This window comes from Erythrolamprus reginae, chromosome 1 (assembly GCF_031021105.1).
Source record: "Erythrolamprus reginae isolate rEryReg1 chromosome 1, rEryReg1.hap1, whole genome shotgun sequence".
Taxonomy (NCBI): domain Eukaryota; kingdom Metazoa; phylum Chordata; class Lepidosauria; order Squamata; family Dipsadidae; genus Erythrolamprus; species Erythrolamprus reginae.
The window spans coordinates 402942084-402963591 of record NC_091950.1 but is presented as its reverse complement, the minus strand read 5'-3'; the positions used below and the strand labels follow the sequence as shown (position 1 = coordinate 402963591).

Sequence of the window (21508 nt, the reverse complement as noted above, 5' to 3'; positions counted from 1 at the left end):
CTGCTGTGCTTGATGTGAAGCCTAACAACTACTGTGTTTCTTTCTGCTTGAGCAAAGACATGAAATTAAGACTTGTTAAAAGGAGAAAAGTATAAGATAAACGAACATCTACTGAAAGGTCATGGGGTGATCTGTAGAAGATGGATGAGATTTTTAATTATTTAAGGAGAGCTACAGCACAAAATCTCCATTCCCCGTCTTCCACCCACAGAGATGCAGAAATAGAAATTTTAAAAACTATGTCTCCAAACTTGTTTCTCTTTGAACCTCTCTATTCCCCAGGGAAGAGCAATTCTATTATTTTTTTATGATTATTTTTTTATTTTATTATTACTTATTGAAGAGAAGGGTTATATTGGAGTCTGTGCCACAATCAAGGCCCTGCTGGATTTTTAAAAGTAAGACAGAAATGAAGACAGCAGTTGTCTTCCCAGATCTCCTTTCTTTTCTAACCCAAATCATTTCATTGGAAATCAACAGGGAGAAATCAATCTATGCCCACTACACGGAGGGCACCAATACCAAATATATATTTTTAAAAGACACAGCATATTCCTTACCGCCTGCAGGGTATAAAACAATGTAAATGCTGTAGAAAAAAATTACTCAAGGGTTAATATTGTTACACAAACTTATATAAAATATCCACATGAAATACAGTCCTCCAATTATTTAAGTTTCTCGTAAGAGTCCAGGGACGACAGTCTGCTTAAAGTTCCATCCTCTTAACAGAGAATTGTATTAGAACAGAGTGTGAAGGAGATGAAATATTGATTCAAAATAAACCTTCACACTGGGTTGGCTAGATTTATTTTGAATGCTTCCTCAGGGATCTCAAGTCTTCTCATCAAAATACTACCAGTAATGCAGTCATTGCTGTCAGCACCAGATATTTATTTATTTATTTATTTATTTATTTATTTATTTATTTATTTATTTATTTATTTATTTATTTATTCAGTCAGTCAGTCAGTCAGTCAGTCAGTCAGTCCAATACACAAAGAGGGTTTAGTGGGTATATATCTATATACACATAGTAAAATACATGATGAAGGTTATAGAGGAGATACTCATAGTAAAATATATCTAAGAAAGAATAGAAAAGAAGAAATAGTAATATATCAATGAAAGAATAGAAGAAGAGATATAGGAATAGAAGAAAGGTATAGGAGATATAGGACAGGGGACGGAAGGCACTCTACTGCACTTGTACTTGTCCCTTACTGACCTCTTAGGAATCTGGATAGGTCAACCGTAGATAATCTAAGGGTAAAGTGTTGGGGGTTTGGGGATGACAGTATGGAGTCCGGTAATGAGTTCCACGCAAGGCATTCATTCTAGACCAGTGATGGGGAACTTATGGCATGGGTGCCACAGGTGGCACACGGAGCCATATCTGTTGGCACATGAGCCGTTGGTCCAATGTGCATGTGTATGCTGGCCAGCTGATTTTTGGCTCGCACGGAGGCTCTGGGAGGTCATCCAGGGAAGCCTTTGGAGCGCAAAACATGAGCCTACTGGGCCCACCTGAAGTTGGGAAACAAGCCATTTCCAGCCTCCAGAGGGCCTCCCAATGGCCTCCAGGGGACAGGGGAAGCTGTTTTCGTCCTCCTCAGGCATTGAATTATGGACAAAGGAAAAATTTACCTTGACCCATCTGAGGGAGATTGTTTCAGAATCAAGAGGCAACTATCAAAAAGGGATGCTTCCCAGGTCCCGTAAGGCTTCTTGTTGATGGTTTAAAGAGAGAACATGTGCTTTATATGCAAAACGTTTCAGCCCAATCTCCAAAATTGGGCTGATATTGTTTTCCCGAGTCCAGCACAACTTGAGGGCCACCAGACCATGGTAAGCCAGTGGGCAGCACTGGTGGGCAGTCTGATTATATAGCACAGCTATATAGTGTTCCCTTGACTTTCGCGGGGGATACGTTCCAAGACCGCCCGCGAAAGTGAAATTTCCGCGAAGTAGAGATGCTTCCTTTCTTTCTTTCCTTCCTTCCTCCTCCTCCCTCCTTCATTCCTGGTTTTACTTACCCCCAGTACCTGTAGGTGCAATGGGTGGCAAGCAGGGGGCTTTGCTGCGCTCGCTGCGGTGGTGGCAGTAAGGCTCGGCATCAATTGGAGCGTACTAACGCTCCGAGAATTAAAGGGGAGGGATCGGAAGGCTGGGGCGGAAGCGGAGCTTTTATTTGGTCTAACACCTGGCAACTTCAAATATCAACCAACAAATGCTCTACCCTCCACATCGGCAAAAATAATCCAAACCTCATATATAAACTGAATAAACAAAATCTCACAGCCAACCCCCACTCAGTAAAAGACCTTGGAATACTAATATCAAATGACCTAAGTGCTAAAGCCCACTGCAACAATATCACCAAAAAGGCTTCTAGAGTTGTTAACCTGATCCTACGCAGCTTCTGCTCTGGCAATCTCATACTACTCACCAGAGTATGAATACAGTTGAATACAGTTCATCTGTCTGGAACCCATACCACATCTCGGACATCAACACCCTAGAAAATGTCCAAAGATACTTCACCAGAAGAGCCCTTCACTCCTCCACTCGAAACAGAATACCCTACGAAAGCAGACTATCAATCCTAGGTCTAGAAAGCTTAGAACTACGACGCCTAAAACACGATCTAAGTATTGACCACAAATCCATATGCTGCAACGTCCTGCCCGTCAATGACTACTTCAGCTTCAACCGCAACAACACAAGAGCACGCAACAAATTCAAACTTAATATTAATCGCTCCAAGCTTGACTGTAAAAAATATGACTTTAGCAATCGAGTTGTCGAAGCGTGGAACTCATTACCGGACTCAGTAGTGTCAACCCCTAACCCCCAACATTTCTCCCTTAGACTATCCACGATTGATCTCTCCAGGTTCCTAAGAGGTCAGTAAGGGGCGTACATAAGTGCACTAGTGTGCCTTTCGTCCCCTGTCCAATTGTCTCTCCTTATCTCATATATCCTAAATCTTTTCTCCCTTTCATATGTCTTCTCTATTTTTATATCTTTTCTTTATATATAATACGCCATGTCTATTCTCTTCAATATGTTTTGTGTATTGGACTAAATAAATAAATGAATAAATGAATGAATAAATAAATAAAGAATTTAAAGAAGCAGGACGGCTGGGCTGGAGGCGGGGAGGAGGAGAGTTAAAATGCACAGTATTGTAGATCAGGCAGCCCTGGAAAACCCTTGGTTTTGCAAAAAAAACCCACGGAGTATATATTTTTTAAAAAACCGTGGCATAGACTTTTCACGAATGTTGGACCCGCGAAAGTCAAGGGAACACTGTATAGCATCCTCAATTCATGGTCCCTTCTCTTTATATTTCTATGAATCTAACACAAATTGACCTTGGTGTCTTTCTGAAGAAAAAAACCCAAACCTCTGTCAGATACTGTCCCCCAACTCACCTCAGTGGCTTTCCTCTGCAGATTTCTTTTGACAGGTGCTAAATCATTTCTCTGCTCTAGGACATGAAGCTGATAGGGAAGGGAAACAGCAGCCCTTTCATTTTGTCCTTGAACTGCAGGAGATTTCTCCATTAAACCAATTTAATGCTGTTAGCAGCAGCTTCGGCAGACAGTGCAATGTGCTAATATAATTGAAACACATTCCCCTCTATTGGTAACACGTTTTCCTCTCCCCCTACTCCCCAAAGGGTACGGAGTTTGTTAGGAGGCAAAAGCATGTTGATACAAAAAGCCATAGAGTGTGGAGTGTCATATCCATTTGCCCAGTCTTCTCTCTCTCTCTCTCTCTCTCTCTCTATCATGCCAATAATCCTGGCATGTAGATTTCCAAGGTTCAAAAAGCTTGATATGATTAGAAGATGATCGCCAAAGTGGGCAGAGCCCAGACCAATTTGGAGACGAGGTTTCACAAGTTACAATACAGTGTTCCCTCGATTTTCGCGGGGGATGCGTTCCGAGACCGCCCACAAAAGTCAAATTTCCGCGAAGTAGAGATGCGGAAGTAAATACACTATTTTTGGCTATGAACAGTATCACAAGCCTTCCCTTAACACTTTAAGCCCCTAAATTGCAATTTCCCATTCTCTTAGCAACCATTTAGATTATTACTCACCATGTTTATTTATTAAAGTTTATTTAAAAAAATATTTATTAAAGGCAGACAAAAGTTTGACAATGACATATGACGTCATCGGGCGGGAAAACCCGTGGTATAGGGAAAAAACCCGTGAAGTATTTTTTAATTAATATATTTGAAAAACCGTGGTATAGACTTTTCGCGAAGTTCGAACCCGCGAAAATCGAGGGAACACTGTATATGAAATGAACATTAAGGTAAGGTGATGGAGCATAAACCGTGGTGATTTTGATAGGTCATATGACGCCACATGGTTGCATTTTTGCACCCTAGACTAGAAACATAGAAGATTGACGGCAGAAAAAGACCTCATGGTCCACCTAGTCTGCCTTATACTATTTCATGTATTTTATCTTAGGATGGATATATGTTTATCCCAGGCATGTTTAAATTCAGTTACTGTGGATTTACCGACCACGTCCGCTGGAAGTTTGTTCCAAGCATCTACTACTCTTTCAGTAAAATAATATTTTCTCATGTTACTTCTAATCTTTCCCACAACTATCCTCAGATTGTGCCCCCTTGTTCTTGTATTCACTTTCCTATTAAAAACACTTCTCTCCTGAACCTTATTTAATCCTTTAACATATTTAAATGTTTCGATCATGTCCCCCCTTTTCCTTCTGTCCTCCAGACTATACAGATTGAGTTCATTAAGTCTTTCCTGGTAAGTTTTATGCTTAAGACCTTCCACCATTCTTGTAGCCCGTCTTTGGACCCATTCAATTTTATCAATTGATAAAATTGATACTAGTCTATTTATTAACAGAGTTATATTGGCCACAAACTGTAGGCAACTTGATGCTAACTTTTCTTACAGTTCTCCACCCAGGTTAAGGTTCATCCCTTGTCCCCACACCCACAAGTTCATCACATGGGCCACTCTGGTTCTCTCAACGTCCACAATCCTCCCCTGTACTTCCGGCTGGTGCTGAACAAAAGATGACCTTGAATCTCTGGAAAGAATTTGTTGTGGCTAGTATTTTCCCCTCTCATGCAACCACCGTTCCCCAATTCCTACAGTACTATTCTGCTTGTGGCAAAACGATGGCTTCGGCCTGACGCCCAGGCTGACAAGCTTAGCATCTTCAACCCCGGAGCCATTGTGCTCCTTCTTCCTCAGATTTTATTTATTTATTTGTTTGTTTATTTGTTTGTCAAAATGTACAAGATAGCAGGTATTGGTATAAACATAAACAACCAGAATATCTCTGGGACCGCCTTCTGCCGCACAAATCCCAGCGACCAATTAGGTCTCACAGAGTTGGCCTTCTCCAGGTCCCGTCAACTAAACAATGTCGTTTGGCGGGACCCAGGGGAAGAGCCTTCTATGTGGCGGCCTCAACCCTCTGGAACGAACTCCCCCCAGATATCAGAGTTGCCCCCACCCTCCTTGCCTTTCGTAAGCTCCTTAAAACCCACCTCTGTCACCAGGCATGGGGGAAATTGAGATTTTCCCTTCCCCCTAGGCTTGTAAAATTTATGCATGGTATGTCTGTATGTATGATTGGTTTCTTTAATTAGGGTTTTTAAATTAACTTAAATACTAGATTTGTTTATATTGTCTTAGTATTGTTGTTAGCCGCCCCGAGTCTACATAGAGGGGCGGCATACAAATCTGATAAATAAATAAATAAATAAATAAATAAATAAATAAATAAATAAATAAATAAATAAAAGCAAAGTAGGTACAGGTACATTTGGACAGTAAAACAGAGGTGGTAGGCACAATGGTGCGCTTATGCACACCCCTTACAGACCTCTTAGGAACGGGGTGAGGTCAACTATAGATTGTAGACTGTACAAATCTTATAACAGATTCATAAGGAAGTTGGGGGCTTGTTAATTATGCAACGGGGAAGTCTGTGGTCAGTGCTGGACATCAAACCTAGTGTTAGCTTGACACATTTCTAGAGAAAATGTATACTGGGTTTCTTTTGAAAAAAAGGCACCAGGCTGACAGTGACCTCCTTTTCTTGTGGCATTCTATCTTGGGAATATCCTCTTCATAAAATCAACTTTTTTCTGACTTCATTGCAATATAGGCATACACTGAAAATGTTTTGTTCAGCACCCTTTAAACACAATGGTATGGCTGAACCATTTACAGGCTTGGCTTCATTCCTGGAGATGTCTTGTTTTGAAAACTATATTTATACAAAACTGAAATGCAATATAAATATAAACAGTCAAAGTTTTTTTTTAAAAAAACCACTTTGTTTATATATGTGTATTACATTTAGTGTGCTTTGTATTGCTGTGTTTTTATTCTGGATAGTATTTTTTTTTTTTGCCTTTAAACTGTCAGATGAAATATAAATATTTGCGGTACTACGGTAATAAATAATTATAGTATGAATGCCCCAGTGTGAAATAAACAGGCTCAGAAGTGCTTAATTAAACCTTTGAACTAAACTAGTGTAAACAAAATCTATTCCACTCGTATTGAATTCAGTGGAGAGAGAGAGAGAGAGAGAGAGAGAGAGAGAGAGAGAGAGAGAGAGAGAGAGAGAGAGAGAGAGAGAGAGAGAGAGAGAGAGAGAGAGAGAGAGAGAGATGGGGATTAACAATAGTCTTTGGTTTAAGTCAGAGGTATTGTGTTTCCTCTCTTTTCAACCTTGTTTGTTCCAGTCAAGATACAAATGGTTCCCTAGGGAAGTTTGTGGCAATTGCTCCCACATTAACCATGCTGTGTTTCCAAGATATAATCAATATGTGTTACCATTCATAGAAGGAAAGAAGTTGGGGATTGTAAAACATTTATTTCCCATTCTTGTTACACCAGCTGGAATCATTTCAACCTCACAGAGTTTTGCTACTTGTTTGGTTTATAACAAATGCAAGATTTCTCGACACTCTTGACATATTCTGTGTTATTTTTAGGGCTTAGGGCACAAATTGGGTAATAGCAGCCGTGTGCAGAAATTTTGCAATGGAGAAGCCAAAATATACTGCATACAGTGATACCTCGTCTTACAAACGCCTCGTCATACAAACTTTTCGAGATACAAACCTGGTGTTTAAGATTTTTTTGCCTCTTCATACAAACTATTTTTACCTTACAAACCCACCGCCGCCGCTGGGATGCCCCACCTCCGGACATCCGTTGCCAGAGAAAGCACCCGTTTTTGTGCTGCTGGGATTCCCCTGAGGCTCCCCTCCATGGGAAACCCCACCTCCGGACTTTCGTTGCCAGTGAAGCGCTCATTTTTGCGATGCTGGGATTCCCCTGCTGGGATTCCCCTGCAGCATCACAAAAACACGGAAGTCCGGAGGTGGGGTTTTCCATGGAGGGGAGGCTCAGGGGAATCCCAGCAGCACAAAAATGGGCACTTCAGCTGGCAAAAGGGGTGAATTTTGGCCTTGCACGCATTAATCGCTTTTCCATTGATTCCTATGGGAAACACTGTTTCATCTTACAAACTTTTCACCTTAAGAACCTCATCCCGGAACCAATTAAGTTTGTAACACAAGGTATCACTGTATTTAGTATATTTTAGAGATAGGGATTGGAAGTCATTTTCACCGGGAGCAGTGTTCAGCTTTGATATTGTTTTGATTAAGATCTGTCAATTTGTGAAGATTGTGGCCCTTGGATGTGGAACACAGCCCACCTGTTGGCTTTTTTAATGGTAGCTCATTCATTCATTCCATTTCAATTTGTATGTCAGCTCATCTCACTTGCATGGGATTCTGGGAGGTGAACTCAATTAAAGCACAAACTAGCAATCATGAAACTAAAACCAATTAAAAACAGTCGAACACCACAATTAATTTGTTTGATGCTCAACTACTTCAGGTTTTCATTTTTTTATCAGCTGCCAAGAGCCACATATGTAAAATGGGCAGCTATATAAGCCACGTCAAGTCAAATCAATTATGCTCTTTCCCTGGTATGAATTGGTGATTGCTCTGAATTGCATTTCTCATGTAACTATATTTTGCCTAGGGGTGACTGAAGTGCCTTAAGTCACCTCCGTCACTACTTAGATTGCTTAGAGAAATAAATAAAATCCTAGAACGACTGAATGGAATTCAACTTACTGTAGGATCTCATCATTTCATTTAGCCTTAGTATCATTTTAGAAAATTACACGATGATGTTGTAGGTGCCCACTCCAGCAATAGAAACATAGAAACATAGAAGTCTGACGGCAGAAAAAGACCTCATGGTCCATCTAGTCTGCCCTTATACTATTTTTTTATATTTTATCTTAGGATGGATCTATGTTTATCCCAGGAATGTTTAAATTCAATTACTGTGGATTGACCAACCACGTCTGCTGGAAATTTGTTCCAAGCATCTACTACTCTTTCAGTGAAATAATATTTTCTCATGTTGCTTTTGATCTTTCCCCCAACTAACTTCAGATTGTGTCCCCTTGTCCTTGTGTTCACTTTCCTATTAAAAACACTTCTCTCCTGAACCTTATTTAACCCTTTGACATATTTTAATATTTCGATCATGTCCCCCCTTTTCCTTCTGTCCTCCAGACTATACAGATTGAGCTCATTAAGTCTTTCCTGATACGTTTTATGCTTAAGACCTTCCACCATTATTGCAGCCCGTCTTTGGACCCGTTCAATTTTGTCAATATCTTTTTGTAGGTGAGGTCTCCAGAACTGAACACAATGAAGGTTGCTGAACCTTGGCTTAAGTTATAAAGGTCCTGCCTAAGGTTAGACTAGAAGACCTCCAAGGTCCCTTCCAAATTGTTGTTGTTGTTGATGTTGCTGTTGTTGTTCTTCTTCTTCCTCTTCTTTTATCATCATCATCATCATCATCATCATCATCATCATCATCTAACTTCTGCTCAGAAAGTGATATTATACCATTTAATAAGGCTTATGCAGACTAGTGGGTTTGTCACAGCAAAAAGTACTCCCCCTCGCCCAAAGTTGAGGAATTGACTAGCTCTGAGCCTGCTCTGGAAATGTTTTTGAAAGTGTGCTGAAACGCATGCATGAATTATGGTTCCTTTGCTGGAGGATTGTTTTAAGTACTAAGAAAGAGACACATCAAAGGAGGGGAGGGAGGAAATCTATCAAGGGCAACAATAACTAACTCTGTTGCTTTATACTCACAGTACTCAATGCCCAAGACAATGTCTCTGAAATACAGCCAAGCTTGTTCTTCAGAAAAAGGATTGTCACGTGGCACCTCCATGACAGGCCTAAAAAAATAGGAGGCAAAGAGCAAGACAAATACTTCACCAGACTGTAACAGCCATTTTGTTTTGTATTTTTCATTATTTTGATGAGGTAAATGAGCTTGTGAGACATGGGGAAACTGACATCCCCCTAGCTACTATGGTTTTATGTATGGTCTGTTAGGTTGTGTGGTTGTTTTTTATAATAAGGTTTTTAAATTGTTTTTTAACATTAGATTTGTACATTATGTATTGTTGCTGTGAGGCGCTCCGAGTCCTCAGAGAGGGGCGGCATACAAATCTAATAAATTATTATTATTATGTAAATACAACACAGCAAACGAGATCACTATGCTGGATTTCGTATTTCATCACCAGTCGGGCGCTTCCCAAGCACCTAGGACTGTGTGATGTAGCGGCGAATTATGTTTGCCGATCCCAGTAAAGCGGCCTTTTGCAATTGACAGATGGAGATTTTGTCAATTCCGATGGTTTTCAAATGTCCGCTGAGATCCTTTGGTACTGCGCCCAGCGTGCCAAGTACCAATGGGACCACTTTCACTGGCTTATGCCAGAGTTGTTGAAGCTTGATTTTTAGATCTTCGTATTTCACTAATTTCTCTAGCTGCTTCTCCTCAATTCTGCTCTATTATTATTATTATTATTATTATTATTATTATTATTATTATTATTATTATTCAACAATACATTTTGCGAACGTTTCAATAGGAGTTCCTTTTTAGTTTTGGTGTTGATGTTGTTTATCACTTTTATTAATGCCAAAGTGTAGAATGATGTACTGTAGTTTATGGGATGATTAGGTGGGTGAACCAATGAAAGCGTAGTAAAACAAGCAACCTCCTTGCAGTTAATAGTCACAAAAAGTGGAAAAGAGGGATTCATAGAAATATGGTGGGGAGAGGAGGTCTTTTAATCTTTCTCTCTACCCAAGGCAGCAAATCTCAATCATCTGCTTGAAAATCTACATGGACACAGCCAAGAAACATTGGATGCCAAGAAGCAGGAACTTAATATCTTTTACAGTTGGGAAATCACTCTTAATTTCAATAATTTCTTCATTCAAGTTATATCCACTTCTTGCCTAAATGCTGAAGGTACTTAACCAGGGACCTCCCTTCATTTTATTCCCACAACAACATTCAAGATGGGATTAAATTAGATTAACAGAGTTGAAAGGGGCTTTGTGGGTCATCTAGTCCAACCCCCTGGCCAAGCAGGAAACCCTACACCATTTTTATTTTTGACAGTCCAATCTCTTCTTGAAAGACTACGGTGATGAAGGTTCCTTGGAAAGCTTTATCTATGGTTTCTCGTCCTACCCTTGGGCAATAGAGAGAATAAACCTGTTGGTATGTCTCAGTATAGCTAGGCTATGAGACCTTTGACATACACTGAGCAGAGAATTTTAACAGAGTGTGGATGTGTGGTAAAGCCAAAGAAAAAGACACAGACTTAGTTATGCTTAATAAGTACTATTTACATATATACAAAATAGAAACAATCCATAACAAGCACTAAGCCATACAATATAATAAGCACTAAGCAAATACACTCCCCCCTCAAGGCAAAGCAAAAGCGAATGAGCGATAAAGCATTATTGAGGGAAGGAGTACTGGCGCCCTCTTATGGCGAACCAGCCGAAAATATTTAAAGTGATAGCACAAGAGACTACAATAGGTAGTTTACAATGCCAAACCCTAACAACCATGTACCTTGTACTAACAAAACCCACACAGTCTTCCTTATAACAACTTTTCAAGTGATGGATTCACTGGGTTCTCAAGGAGTTGGAAGGTGTATAAGTGGCATAAGAATCAAAACAGCCAAAATGACACCCATGCCTATCTTTTCAAAGTCTTGTTTAATGATGCCATAACTTTAATGGTGTGGATACAGATCATCTAGCAGATGCTGCTGCCGAGCAGATTTTAAGGCCCATTAATGGTCATGCAATGAACTCTGATAGCAATAGAATGTACAGCCTATGTACTGCCCCATAGCACTATACAGCATTCTCTGGGTAGTTTACAACGTACCATATTTTTCAGAGTATAAAACGCACCCTTTTCCTGCCTAAAAGAGGCTGAAAATACTGAATGTAGCTTCTTTTTTTTTGAAGCTTTTTTCCCAGCCCTAACTAGATGCTAACAATCTTCCAAGCTCTTACCTTGCAGGTTTTTTCATTGTTACTCTTTGCGAAGAATGTTTTCCAAGCCCTAAATCTTTGCAGGTTTTTTTTTCATTGCTCTACTTGCTCTAAATGTTTCTTTCCAGCCCTAACCAGGTGCTAATGATTTTCCCAGCTCTTACTGGCTTGCAAGCGCTTTTATTGTTACTCTCTCTGAATAAGGGTTTTTAAAGCCCTAACCAGGGGATAAAATAATGTGCTGAAGCTGACCAGATTAAGGATGCTAGCCAGATGAATATCTGGCAAGCAAATTCTTTTACCCATTTTCCTCCCCAAAAACTTAGGTGCATCTTATACTCTGGTGCGTTTTATACTCTGAAAAATACGGTAATCATTGTTGAGGTCTATCACCCTCAACAATCTGGATCCTGATTTTACCAAACCTGGAAGGATAGAAGGCTGAGTTAACCTTGGCGCTGGTAATAATCAAAATACAGGTTGTGGGCAAGGTTTGCTTGCAATATTGCATTTTTAACACCCAAATTTGTTAGGCAGTAATCCACATAATATGGCATTCACACAATCTTTGTTTATTATAGATTACTTACCCCTTTGGGAGGAGATCGAATGCTGAAAAGAAAAGAAGAGCTCTCAACCAATGCATTTTTAGGAAAACAATCCTCCCTGAATTAATTTCCATCTAATTTCCAACACAAGACATCTGCCTAAGATGTTATAGAAAAACTCCATAAATTGAAACTGTTAAGCTTAAAATTGATTAGGGCAGTGTTTTTCAACCAGTGTGCCGCGGTACACTAGTGTGCCGTGAGACATGGTCAGGTGTGCCGCGAAGCTCAGAGAGAGAAAGGAAGCAAGAGAGAAAGAAAGCAAGAGAGAAAGAGAAAGAAAGCAAGAGAGAGAAAGAGAGAGAAAGAAAGCAATAGAGAGAGAGAAAGAGAGGGAGGGAAGGAGAGAGAGAGAAAGACATAGAGGGAGGCAGGGAGGGAGAGGAAGAGAGGAAGGAAGAGAAAGAAAGAGGCATGGAGAGAGAAAGAAGGGAGAGAAAGAGGGAGGGAGAGAGAAATAGAGCCAAAGGGATGAAGAGAGAGAGAATTTTTTTGTCCAAACTTTTTTTAGCCCCCCCCCCCCCCCCCCGCTCAATGTGCCCCAGGGTTTCGTAAATGTAAAAAATGTGCCGCGGCTCAAAAAAGGTTGAAAATCACTGGATTAGGGGAACGTGTTTGTAGGGAAAAAAATAACAATGATATTAGCATTCACAGTACTTACTTTATACTAAAGCAAACAGACCTTTAAAATAAGAGTTAAGCAAAAGTTCTTCATGAAAGAAATTCAGTTTTCACTTTTATGATCACCTATTTCCAAACTACTGTAGTAATGCCATTTGTAGGCAACCATTTCTTTGATTTCTCAGTGAACAGGGAGAATCTATTTGACTGGAGTCACCTTTTAACAAATCTTGCCTTTTGAATGCCACTGGTGATTGTACTGGTGACACAGAGAGACATAATCTAAGTCAGGGGTCTCCAACCTTGGCAACTTTCAGACTTGTGGACTTCAACTCCTAGAATTCTTCGTCCAGTTGGCAGAGGAATTCTGGGAGTTGAAGTCTACAAGTGTTAAAGTTGCCACGGTTGGAGACCCCTGATCTAAGTGGTGTGAGTGCAAAACATTTTGAGATAATTGGGGTTTCTTTTCTTTTTGCCTTAATGGCAGTCTCAAAGACTAGCAATGGAAATTTGTCTTATGTCTATTTGACAGATTGCTTCTCCCCAAATACATCTACACTCTTTACCAGGAAGGCAGGACATGTTGCTGGTCTCAACTATCAAGGAAGTACATCTAGTGGGACCTAGGAAAAGGGCCTAACTCCCCAGTGAAGGGCTGAAAAAAATTTACTACCACACTGTGGGTGTGGCTTATTGTGTGGGTGTGGCTTGTTGACCCTGTGACCAGGTAGGAGTGGCTTGACAATCATGTAACGGGAGGTGGCTTAAAGGTCATGTGACTGGGTGGGAGTGGCTTACCGACCAAGATAAATTTTCAAATAGGTGCTTGGACTCCTTTTCAGTTGATTATTTGAATAGCCACAAAAAGGACAAATGATAGAGACAGCATTATTTGTTGAGGAGCACAGTAACATTTTAAGGTTTTGTACTGAACCCACAAGGTTCAGTATGATAACAGATTAGGCAAGTAGCTCAATTTTCTTTAATTGCTATAAAAGTTCAGTTCTAGATAATAACCCGGATAAGACGGAGTGGCTGTGGGTTTTGCCTCCCAAGGACAATTCCATCTGTCCTTCCATTACCCTGGGGGGGGAATTATTGACCCCCTCAGAGAGGGTCCGCAACTTGGGCGTCCTCCTCGATCCACAGCTCACATTAGAGAACCATCTTTCAGCTGTGGCGAGGGGGGCGTTTGCCCAGGTTCGCCTGGTGCACCAGTTGCGACCCTATCTGGACCGGGACTCACTGCTCACAGTCACTCATGCCCTCATCACCTCGAGGTTCGACTACTGTAATGCTCTCTACATGGGGCTACCTTTGAAAAATGTTCGGAAACTTCAGATCGTGCAGAATGCAGCTGCGAGAGCAGTCATAGGCCTACCTAGGTATGCCCATGTTTCACCAACACTCCGCAGTCTGCATTGGTTGCCGATCAACTTCCGGTCACAATTCAAAGTGTTGGTTATGACCTTTAAAGCCCTTCATGGCACTGGACCAGAATATCTCCGAGACCTCCTGCTGCCGCACGAATCCCAGCGACCGATTAGGTCCCACAGAGTGGGCCTTCTCCGGGTCCTGTCAACTAAACAATGTCGGTTGGCGGGCCCCAGGGGAAGAGCCTTCTCTGTGGCGGCCCCGACCCTCTGGAACCAACTCCCCCCGGAGATTAGAACTGCCCCTACTCTCCTTGCCTTTCGTAAGCTCCTTAAGACCCACCTGTGTCGTCAGGCATGGGGGAACTGAGACATCTCCCCCGGGCATATACAATTTATGAATGGTATGTGTGTATGTATGTGTGTTTAGAAAATGGGTTTGTTTTAAATGTTTTTAGTAGAAATTTAGATTTGTTATAAATTGTTTTCCACTTTGTTGTGAGCCGCCCCGAGTCTGCGGAGTGGGGCGGCATACAAATCTAAATAAATAAATAAATAAATAAATAAATAAATAAATGATTAAAACGATTAAAGCGCTTATGGGTAAAAACATACTATTTATTTCCTGTTTTAAAAGTAATTAAGGATCATACTAAGGTACTAGAGAAGGAAGGACAATAAAAAAACAATAGTTTTAAAGTATTCAATAAATAGTGCATAAATGTACTACCTCCACTATGCCCCCCACTCTCCCATGTGGGCAGCAGCCCATTACTGTAGCTCCCACCCTCTGGAAATCATTTCTCCAGAGATAAGATTGCTCCCCATTTCATTGCTTTTCCACAAGGCGTTGCAAACAGAGCCAATCAAGTGGCTTGTTTGATTCTGTTGTCGTGCCATGCGGTGGGGTGTGAGGTAGGGTTTGAATCATGAATTTGAAACTGGATTTTGAATGTCATATGCCACCTGCATTCACTGCGTGAGTTGGTCAGTTATAGAACTTTGTTTAATTAATGAATAAATAAAATTTATTTATTTATTTAAAAAGCTGAAAATTGTGTAGTGAAAAATTACATATATTTTTTTTCCCTGCTTCAGAGTTTTCGGGGACCGCAAATTAGTCCTATACGAGCTGTCCACTCCCACTCTAGAGTACAGTGACCTCATCTTGTGGTTTTCGAAAGATACTGAGTGACCACACAGCATCATTTTGAAGCCATTAAAAGTGACAGCACTATTTCCTCGCGGCACTCTAGAGAATTCTGCAGGGGAAATATTGATCGCTAAACCAGAGTCCCACTTGGTGGTGCATTAGAGTACACTTGAAAAAAGAAAAACAAGAAAAAAGAAAAACCAGGTTGGCTGCGCTGAATGCTGTTTACAAAGGAAAGGGAAAAGAAAAGGATAATCTTTATATAAGGGGCGGGGTGTGTGTGTAAATCCACTGCAAAATAACAAATCAACCTCATCTATTGTAGCTAATAGCATAGTAGAGAAGCCTGGGAATGGCGAAAAATGGCCTCCATGCGCGCTGGAGCTGACATAGGGCATGCGTGACATAGCTTCGCCATCACTGATATAGAAGGTAAAGCCCTACATGGCATTGGACCAGAGTACCTCCGGAACTGCCTGCTACTGCACGAATCCCAGCAACCGATAAGGTCCTACAGAGTTGGCCTCCTCCGGGTCCTGTCGACTAAACGATGTCATTTGGCAGGCCCCAGGGGAAGAGCCTTCTCTGTGGCGGCCCTGGCCCTCTGGAATCAACTCCCCCCAGAGATTAGAACTGCCCCCACCCTCCTTGTCTTTCATAAATTACTCAAGACCCACCTATATCGCCAGGCATGGGGGAACTGAGACACCTTCCCCAGGCTTTTATATTTTACGTTTGGTATGTGTTGTTTTGTTTTAAATGATAGGGTTTTATATGTCTTTTTTTCTCTTTTAATATTAGATTTGTTCCACTGTAACATTTTTTTTTATTATTGTTTTGAGCCGCCGCGAGTCTTCGGAGAGGGGCGGCATACAAATCTAATAAATTATTACTATTATTAAAGGAGATATTAACGAACTGGAAGAGCCAGTGGTAACATGGTCAGCCAACAAATTAGTATAGTAACTCAGTCACCCAATGGGAGTTAACTGCTACTGAGTCTGTGCAAGAGAAACTGGGTGTGATTCCAGTCTCAGTTCAGTCTCAGCTAACCCTGTGTTAAGTATGGCAGTGGTTCTTATCCTGGAGGTCGGGACCCCTTTGGGTGTCATTTCACAGGGGTCGCGTAAGACCATAGGAAAATACAAATTTCCCATGGTGTTAGGAACTAAAGCTTCTACCCTGACACCTTGGAACATATTTTAACAATCCGACCAATCAGGTAGTTACAGTGGGAGTGTCCCTCTGACCTTCCTGCCAATCAGCTTAAAGATCTGATGGGAGAACTAGCACTAGACTTATGGTTGGGGGTCTGATCTTCCTGCCAATCAGATTAAAGATTTGATGGGAAAATTAATGCTAGACTTATGGTTGGGGGTCACCACAACATGAGGAACTGCATGAGTACGTTCGCGCGAGGAAGATTTGCGCGATTTTATGCTTCTGCGCATAAGCAAAAATATTGGCAAAAATCGCTGAAATCTCACATCCACACACGGGATTTCGTTTGCTGCACATGCGCAGAAGATAAATCTTGCACTGGCGGGCGCATGCATGCCCAACGGTCAAGGGCTCGGAGGGTGCACTGGTAGCGCCAAACACGAGTGGCCCTTCACTGGTCATAAGTCACTTATTTCAGTGCCGTTGTAACTTGGAATGGTCACTAAATGAACTGGTGTAAGTCGAGGATTGCCGGTATCTCCCCAATTCACTGGTATGTAAAAAGGAGAGGAGGTAGAATACAATCAAATCTGCAAGATAACCCATCTGAACAGAAGTAGCCTTAGCTTTCCTGCACAGTGGAGTTCTTGGTCTGATTTATCGACTGGTCTTGACATATCATCATATTCTTGCTGGTGATACCCATCTCCCACTGCAAATGATTCCCCTGGTTCAGGATAAATAGGAATATGGCCCTGAATCAGTGGAAGATGCTAGTAAACAGAACTACATTCACTTCCGTTGAGTTTCCAAAACAGATTGGGTGCTGTATGAACTAGAAACATAGAAACATAGAAGACTGATGGCAGAAAAAAACCTCATGGTCCATCTAGTCTGCCCTTGTATTGTATTACTTGTATTGTATTTATGACTGTTTAGGAGTGAACGGCATATAAATGCAATGGACAAATAAATAAAATAAATAAATAAAAGAGCCCAAATGGCAGCATCCAGATGGGTAGGTTTAGAAACATAGAAACATAGAAGATTGACGGCAGAAAAAAACTTTATGGTCCATCTAGTCTGCCCTTATACTATTTCCTGTATTTTTTCTTAGGATGGATATATGTTTATCCCAGGCATGTTTAAATTCAGTTACTGTGGATTTATCTACCACGTCTGCTGGAAGTTTGTTCCAAGCATCTACTACTCTTTCAGTGAAATAATATTTTCTCACGTTGCTTCTGATCTTTCCCCCAACTAACTTCGGATTGTGCCCCCTTGTTCTTGTGTTCACTTTCCTATTAAAAACACTTCCCTCCTGAACCTTATTTAACCCTTTAACATATTTAAATGTTTCAATCATGTCCTCCCTTTTCCTTCTGTCCTCCAGACTATACAGATTGAGTTCATTAAGTCCTTCCTGATACGTTTTATGCTTAAGACCTTCTAGAACCAGAAATGTCACTGTGCTCCAGCATAGCCATTTCTTATACTGTATTCTTCTACATTACTCACCCATGTATAGATTGTCCTCTGCAGGGTCATCCAGTACCTGAAAAGAAGAATATATCTACTTCAACTTCTGCACCATCATTCATTCACTTTTATCTCTTAATTACAGGCAGTTATGATGTCCTAAGTGGACGCAAATGTAATTCTCCCCAACTTAAAACTGTTTTGCCACTGCTACTCTCAGAATTAGCTATGTTGCCTACACATTATCATCCCTACACATTTCGGTTGTACCAAATAAGGAAAGGGTAATCTAAACCAGGGATCTCCAACCTTGGCAACTTTAAGACTTGGGGACTTTAATTCCCAAAGTTCCTGAACTAGCAAAACTGGCTGAGGAACTCTGGGAATTGAAGTCACACCACATACCACATCGACCCATACCACATTCTGGACATCAACACCCTTGAAAATGTCCAAAGATACTTCACCAGAAGAGCCCTTCACTCCTCCACTCGAAACAGAATGCCCTACGAAAGCAGACTATCAATCCTAGGTCTAGAAAGCTTAGAACTACGTCGCCTAAAACACGATCTAAGTATTGCCCACAAGATCATATGCTGCAACGTTCTACCTGTCAGTGACTACTTCGGCTTCAATCGTAACAACACAAGAGCACGCAACAGATTCAAACTTAATATTAACCGCTCCAAACTTGACTGTAAAAAATATGGTTTCAGCAACCGAGTTGTCAAAGCGTGCAACTCATTACCTGACTCAGTAGTGTCAACCCCTAACCCCCAACATTTTTCCCTTAGATTATCCACGATTGACCTCTCCAGGTTCCTTAGAGGTCAGTAAGGGGCATGCATAAGTGCACCAGTGTGCCTTCGGTCCCCTGTCCAATTGTCTCTCCTTATCTCATTTATCTTTTCTTCCTTTCAAATATGTTCACCTATACTTTTATATCTTTTCTTCTATTCTTTTCTTTATTTATATTATTACATATCTATTTTCTTCAATGTGTATTATGTATTGGACAAAACAAACAAACAAACAAACAAATAAATAAAGTCCCCAAGTCTTAAAGTTGCCAAGGTTGGAGAGCCCTGATCTAAACTATCCTGACTGGGACAATGGGAATTATAGTCCAACACATTCCTTGTGTGTTCAATCACACAAGACAAATTCCTTGTGTGTCTAATCACACAAGAAAAATTCCTTGAGCCTCCAATCACACTTGGCCAATAAAGATTTCTATCTTCTATCACATTTGGAAGGAACCAGGTAAGCCATCAACTTTTTATTTTTACACCAATAAAATAAATTCCATGGATGCAGCTTGCAAAAAAGATTCAATTTGTCATCAAAGGGGCCATGAAGACATGCTAATTTGGGGGAATCTAGAAATGAACAGATCCCGTTATGCGGACAATGGATCTGATGTTTTCCCTTTTGCTCCAGAGGGAAAAATTAAAATAAATTCATGGGAATTACAAAGCAAAAAAAAATTCATTAAACTTTCGGGGAAACTGGCCCAATGATAACAGCTGTGTTTTTAGAAACAACTGCCTTGAAATACAGTAGCCAGACAGTGTCCTTGGGCCAGTCACTTTCTCTTAGCCCTAGAAAGTAGGCAATGACATACCACTTCTGAAAAACCTTTCTGAGAAAATTGCAGGGATGTGCCTAGATAATCTCCAAAAATCAGACAGGACTGAACAGAAGGAAACAAAAACTGGAACTTAAATACACTCAGTTACAAAATGCTTCCAACTCCCTCGGCACTTCTGCAAACTTGCTCCTGCCAATTCTTTATTGCTGATACACATATATGTATGCATGGATGACACCTTATGGGAAAAAATGACTTTGTATTGTAATTCCTGACTCGTTTTATATTTTCTTGCTTCTTTCAAAGGAGAATATGTCCTTGAAGAACACATGTCCCTTTGAACATTGTCAAAGAAGCAACAGGAACAACAGTAGAGATCTTAACTATGATGCAAACATTTCTTGGTATCAACAATTTCCTCCCTGTACATCTTGTTCTAAGCTCATGAATGGGACAGCTTTAGGTCACCATTAACTGTACAAGTACCGAAGTTGCCTTTTCCTCCTTATTCTGAAACCATCCAGTAGCAGCCTCAAAATGCATAAAATGCAGTATATTTTACTATCCATTATTCTGGAAATAAAGTCAGATAATCAGCAGAGTGAGTACTAAGGAAGGCACCCATTGGATGTATTCAGGGGTGGGTTTCAAAATTTTTTAGAAAGGGGTTCTCTGCCCAATTGCTCTGAAGGACCCTCTGAAGGCTGGAAACTGTTGTGGTTCAGCCTGAGTCAGATCAAAGACCAGCTGCGTCTCTGCTGGCTCCATGCCTGGGGGAGGGGCTGAGAGCGGAGAGGGGAGTTCTTGGCAGTCAGACAGGGGAGATTACAGTCAGGAAAGTGACGAGGAAGAAAGGCCTGGGAGCCCTGGGGAAGGGCTCTCTCAAGCAAGTAGCTTGGATTCTCTGGAGTCTCTGGAGTCATTGGATGACGAAGCACAAGCTATCATTAGTATGCGACAGAGACACATAGATCAAAGGAGGAATCAACTGAATAGATATTATCAGCGTTGAATGAGGAACACCAGGGGGTTGGGTGTGGTCCTCATTAGCAGGGAAGGGTTTATAAGGCAGGCAAACTCTTTCGGCAGCGTGGAGTGTTATCAAAGTGGAGTTGCTGTTATCTGCCTTTTCTCTCAGCGTTTTTGTTCCTGGCTCGTGGCCCAGCAGTCTTGAAGACCCGTGGGAGGTTGGTGTATGTTAGCAACAGCCTCGTTTGGCATTGAGGATCCTGTGTTTATGTATGAACAATTGCCTTCGTGTATCTATTTGGAGTTCCAGTGCTTTCCTGACTTGTAAGGACATTTTCTGTTGGCTTCTTTGCTCTTTACCATTATAAAACTGTGTTTGGATTCAACCGGTGTGTCTGGCTTATCTTTTTGGGTTGGTCATAGCTTCCGGAGTGACCCAGACAGAACAGAAACAGCCCCATTTCCAGTCTTCCCAAGCTTCTAGTAGGCCCATATTTCACCCTCTCCGAGCCTCCTCACATGCCCTACTCTTACCTGCTGATAGCACTGTGTGTATAACTAGTTGGCTTTTCCAATGTATAACTTAAGCCAGCAACACCACACCACGCAACAGATTGAAACTTAATATTAACCGCTCCAAACTTGACTGTAAAAAATATGACTTCAGCAACCGAGTTGTCGAAGCGTGGAACTCATTACCTGACTCAGTAGTGTCAACCCCTAACCCCCAACATTTTCCCCTTAGACTATCCACGATTGACCTCTCCAGGTTCCTTAGAGGTCAGTAAGGGGCGTGCATAAGTGCACCAGTGTGCCTTCCGTCCCCTGTCCAATTGTCTCTCCTTATCTCATTTATCTTTTCTTCCTTTCAAATATGTTCACCTATACTTTTATATCTTTTCTTCTATTCGTTTCTTTAGTTATATTACTACATATCTATTCTCTTCAATGTGTATTATGTATTGGACAAAATAAATAAATAAAAATAAATAAAATAAATGTATGGTTAAAGGAATTAGCATGCTACTGCTTTAAGAGGTGGTGTTGCAATCTGCTATAAGAGGAAGTCAGTGGCGTTTCTCTTTTTCGGAGCCTAGAGCTT

General features: G+C 41.0%; 1 protein-coding gene across 2 annotated transcripts in view; it reads right to left on the bottom strand.

Annotated features, from left to right (window-relative positions):
* CAMKK1 (calcium/calmodulin dependent protein kinase kinase 1) overlaps positions 1–21508 on the bottom strand; it is a 179180-nt gene that overhangs the window by 48066 nt on the left and 109606 nt on the right. For both annotated transcript variants that reach the window (XM_070735175.1, XM_070735176.1), the window contains exons 7-9: positions 17886–17922; positions 12042–12063; positions 9220–9308 (exon numbers count right to left, since the gene is read on the bottom strand). In XM_070735175.1, coding sequence (XP_070591276.1) covers positions 9220–9308; positions 12042–12063; positions 17886–17922 — 148 coding nt within the window. The remainder of the gene's footprint in view (positions 1–9219; positions 9309–12041; positions 12064–17885; positions 17923–21508) is intronic.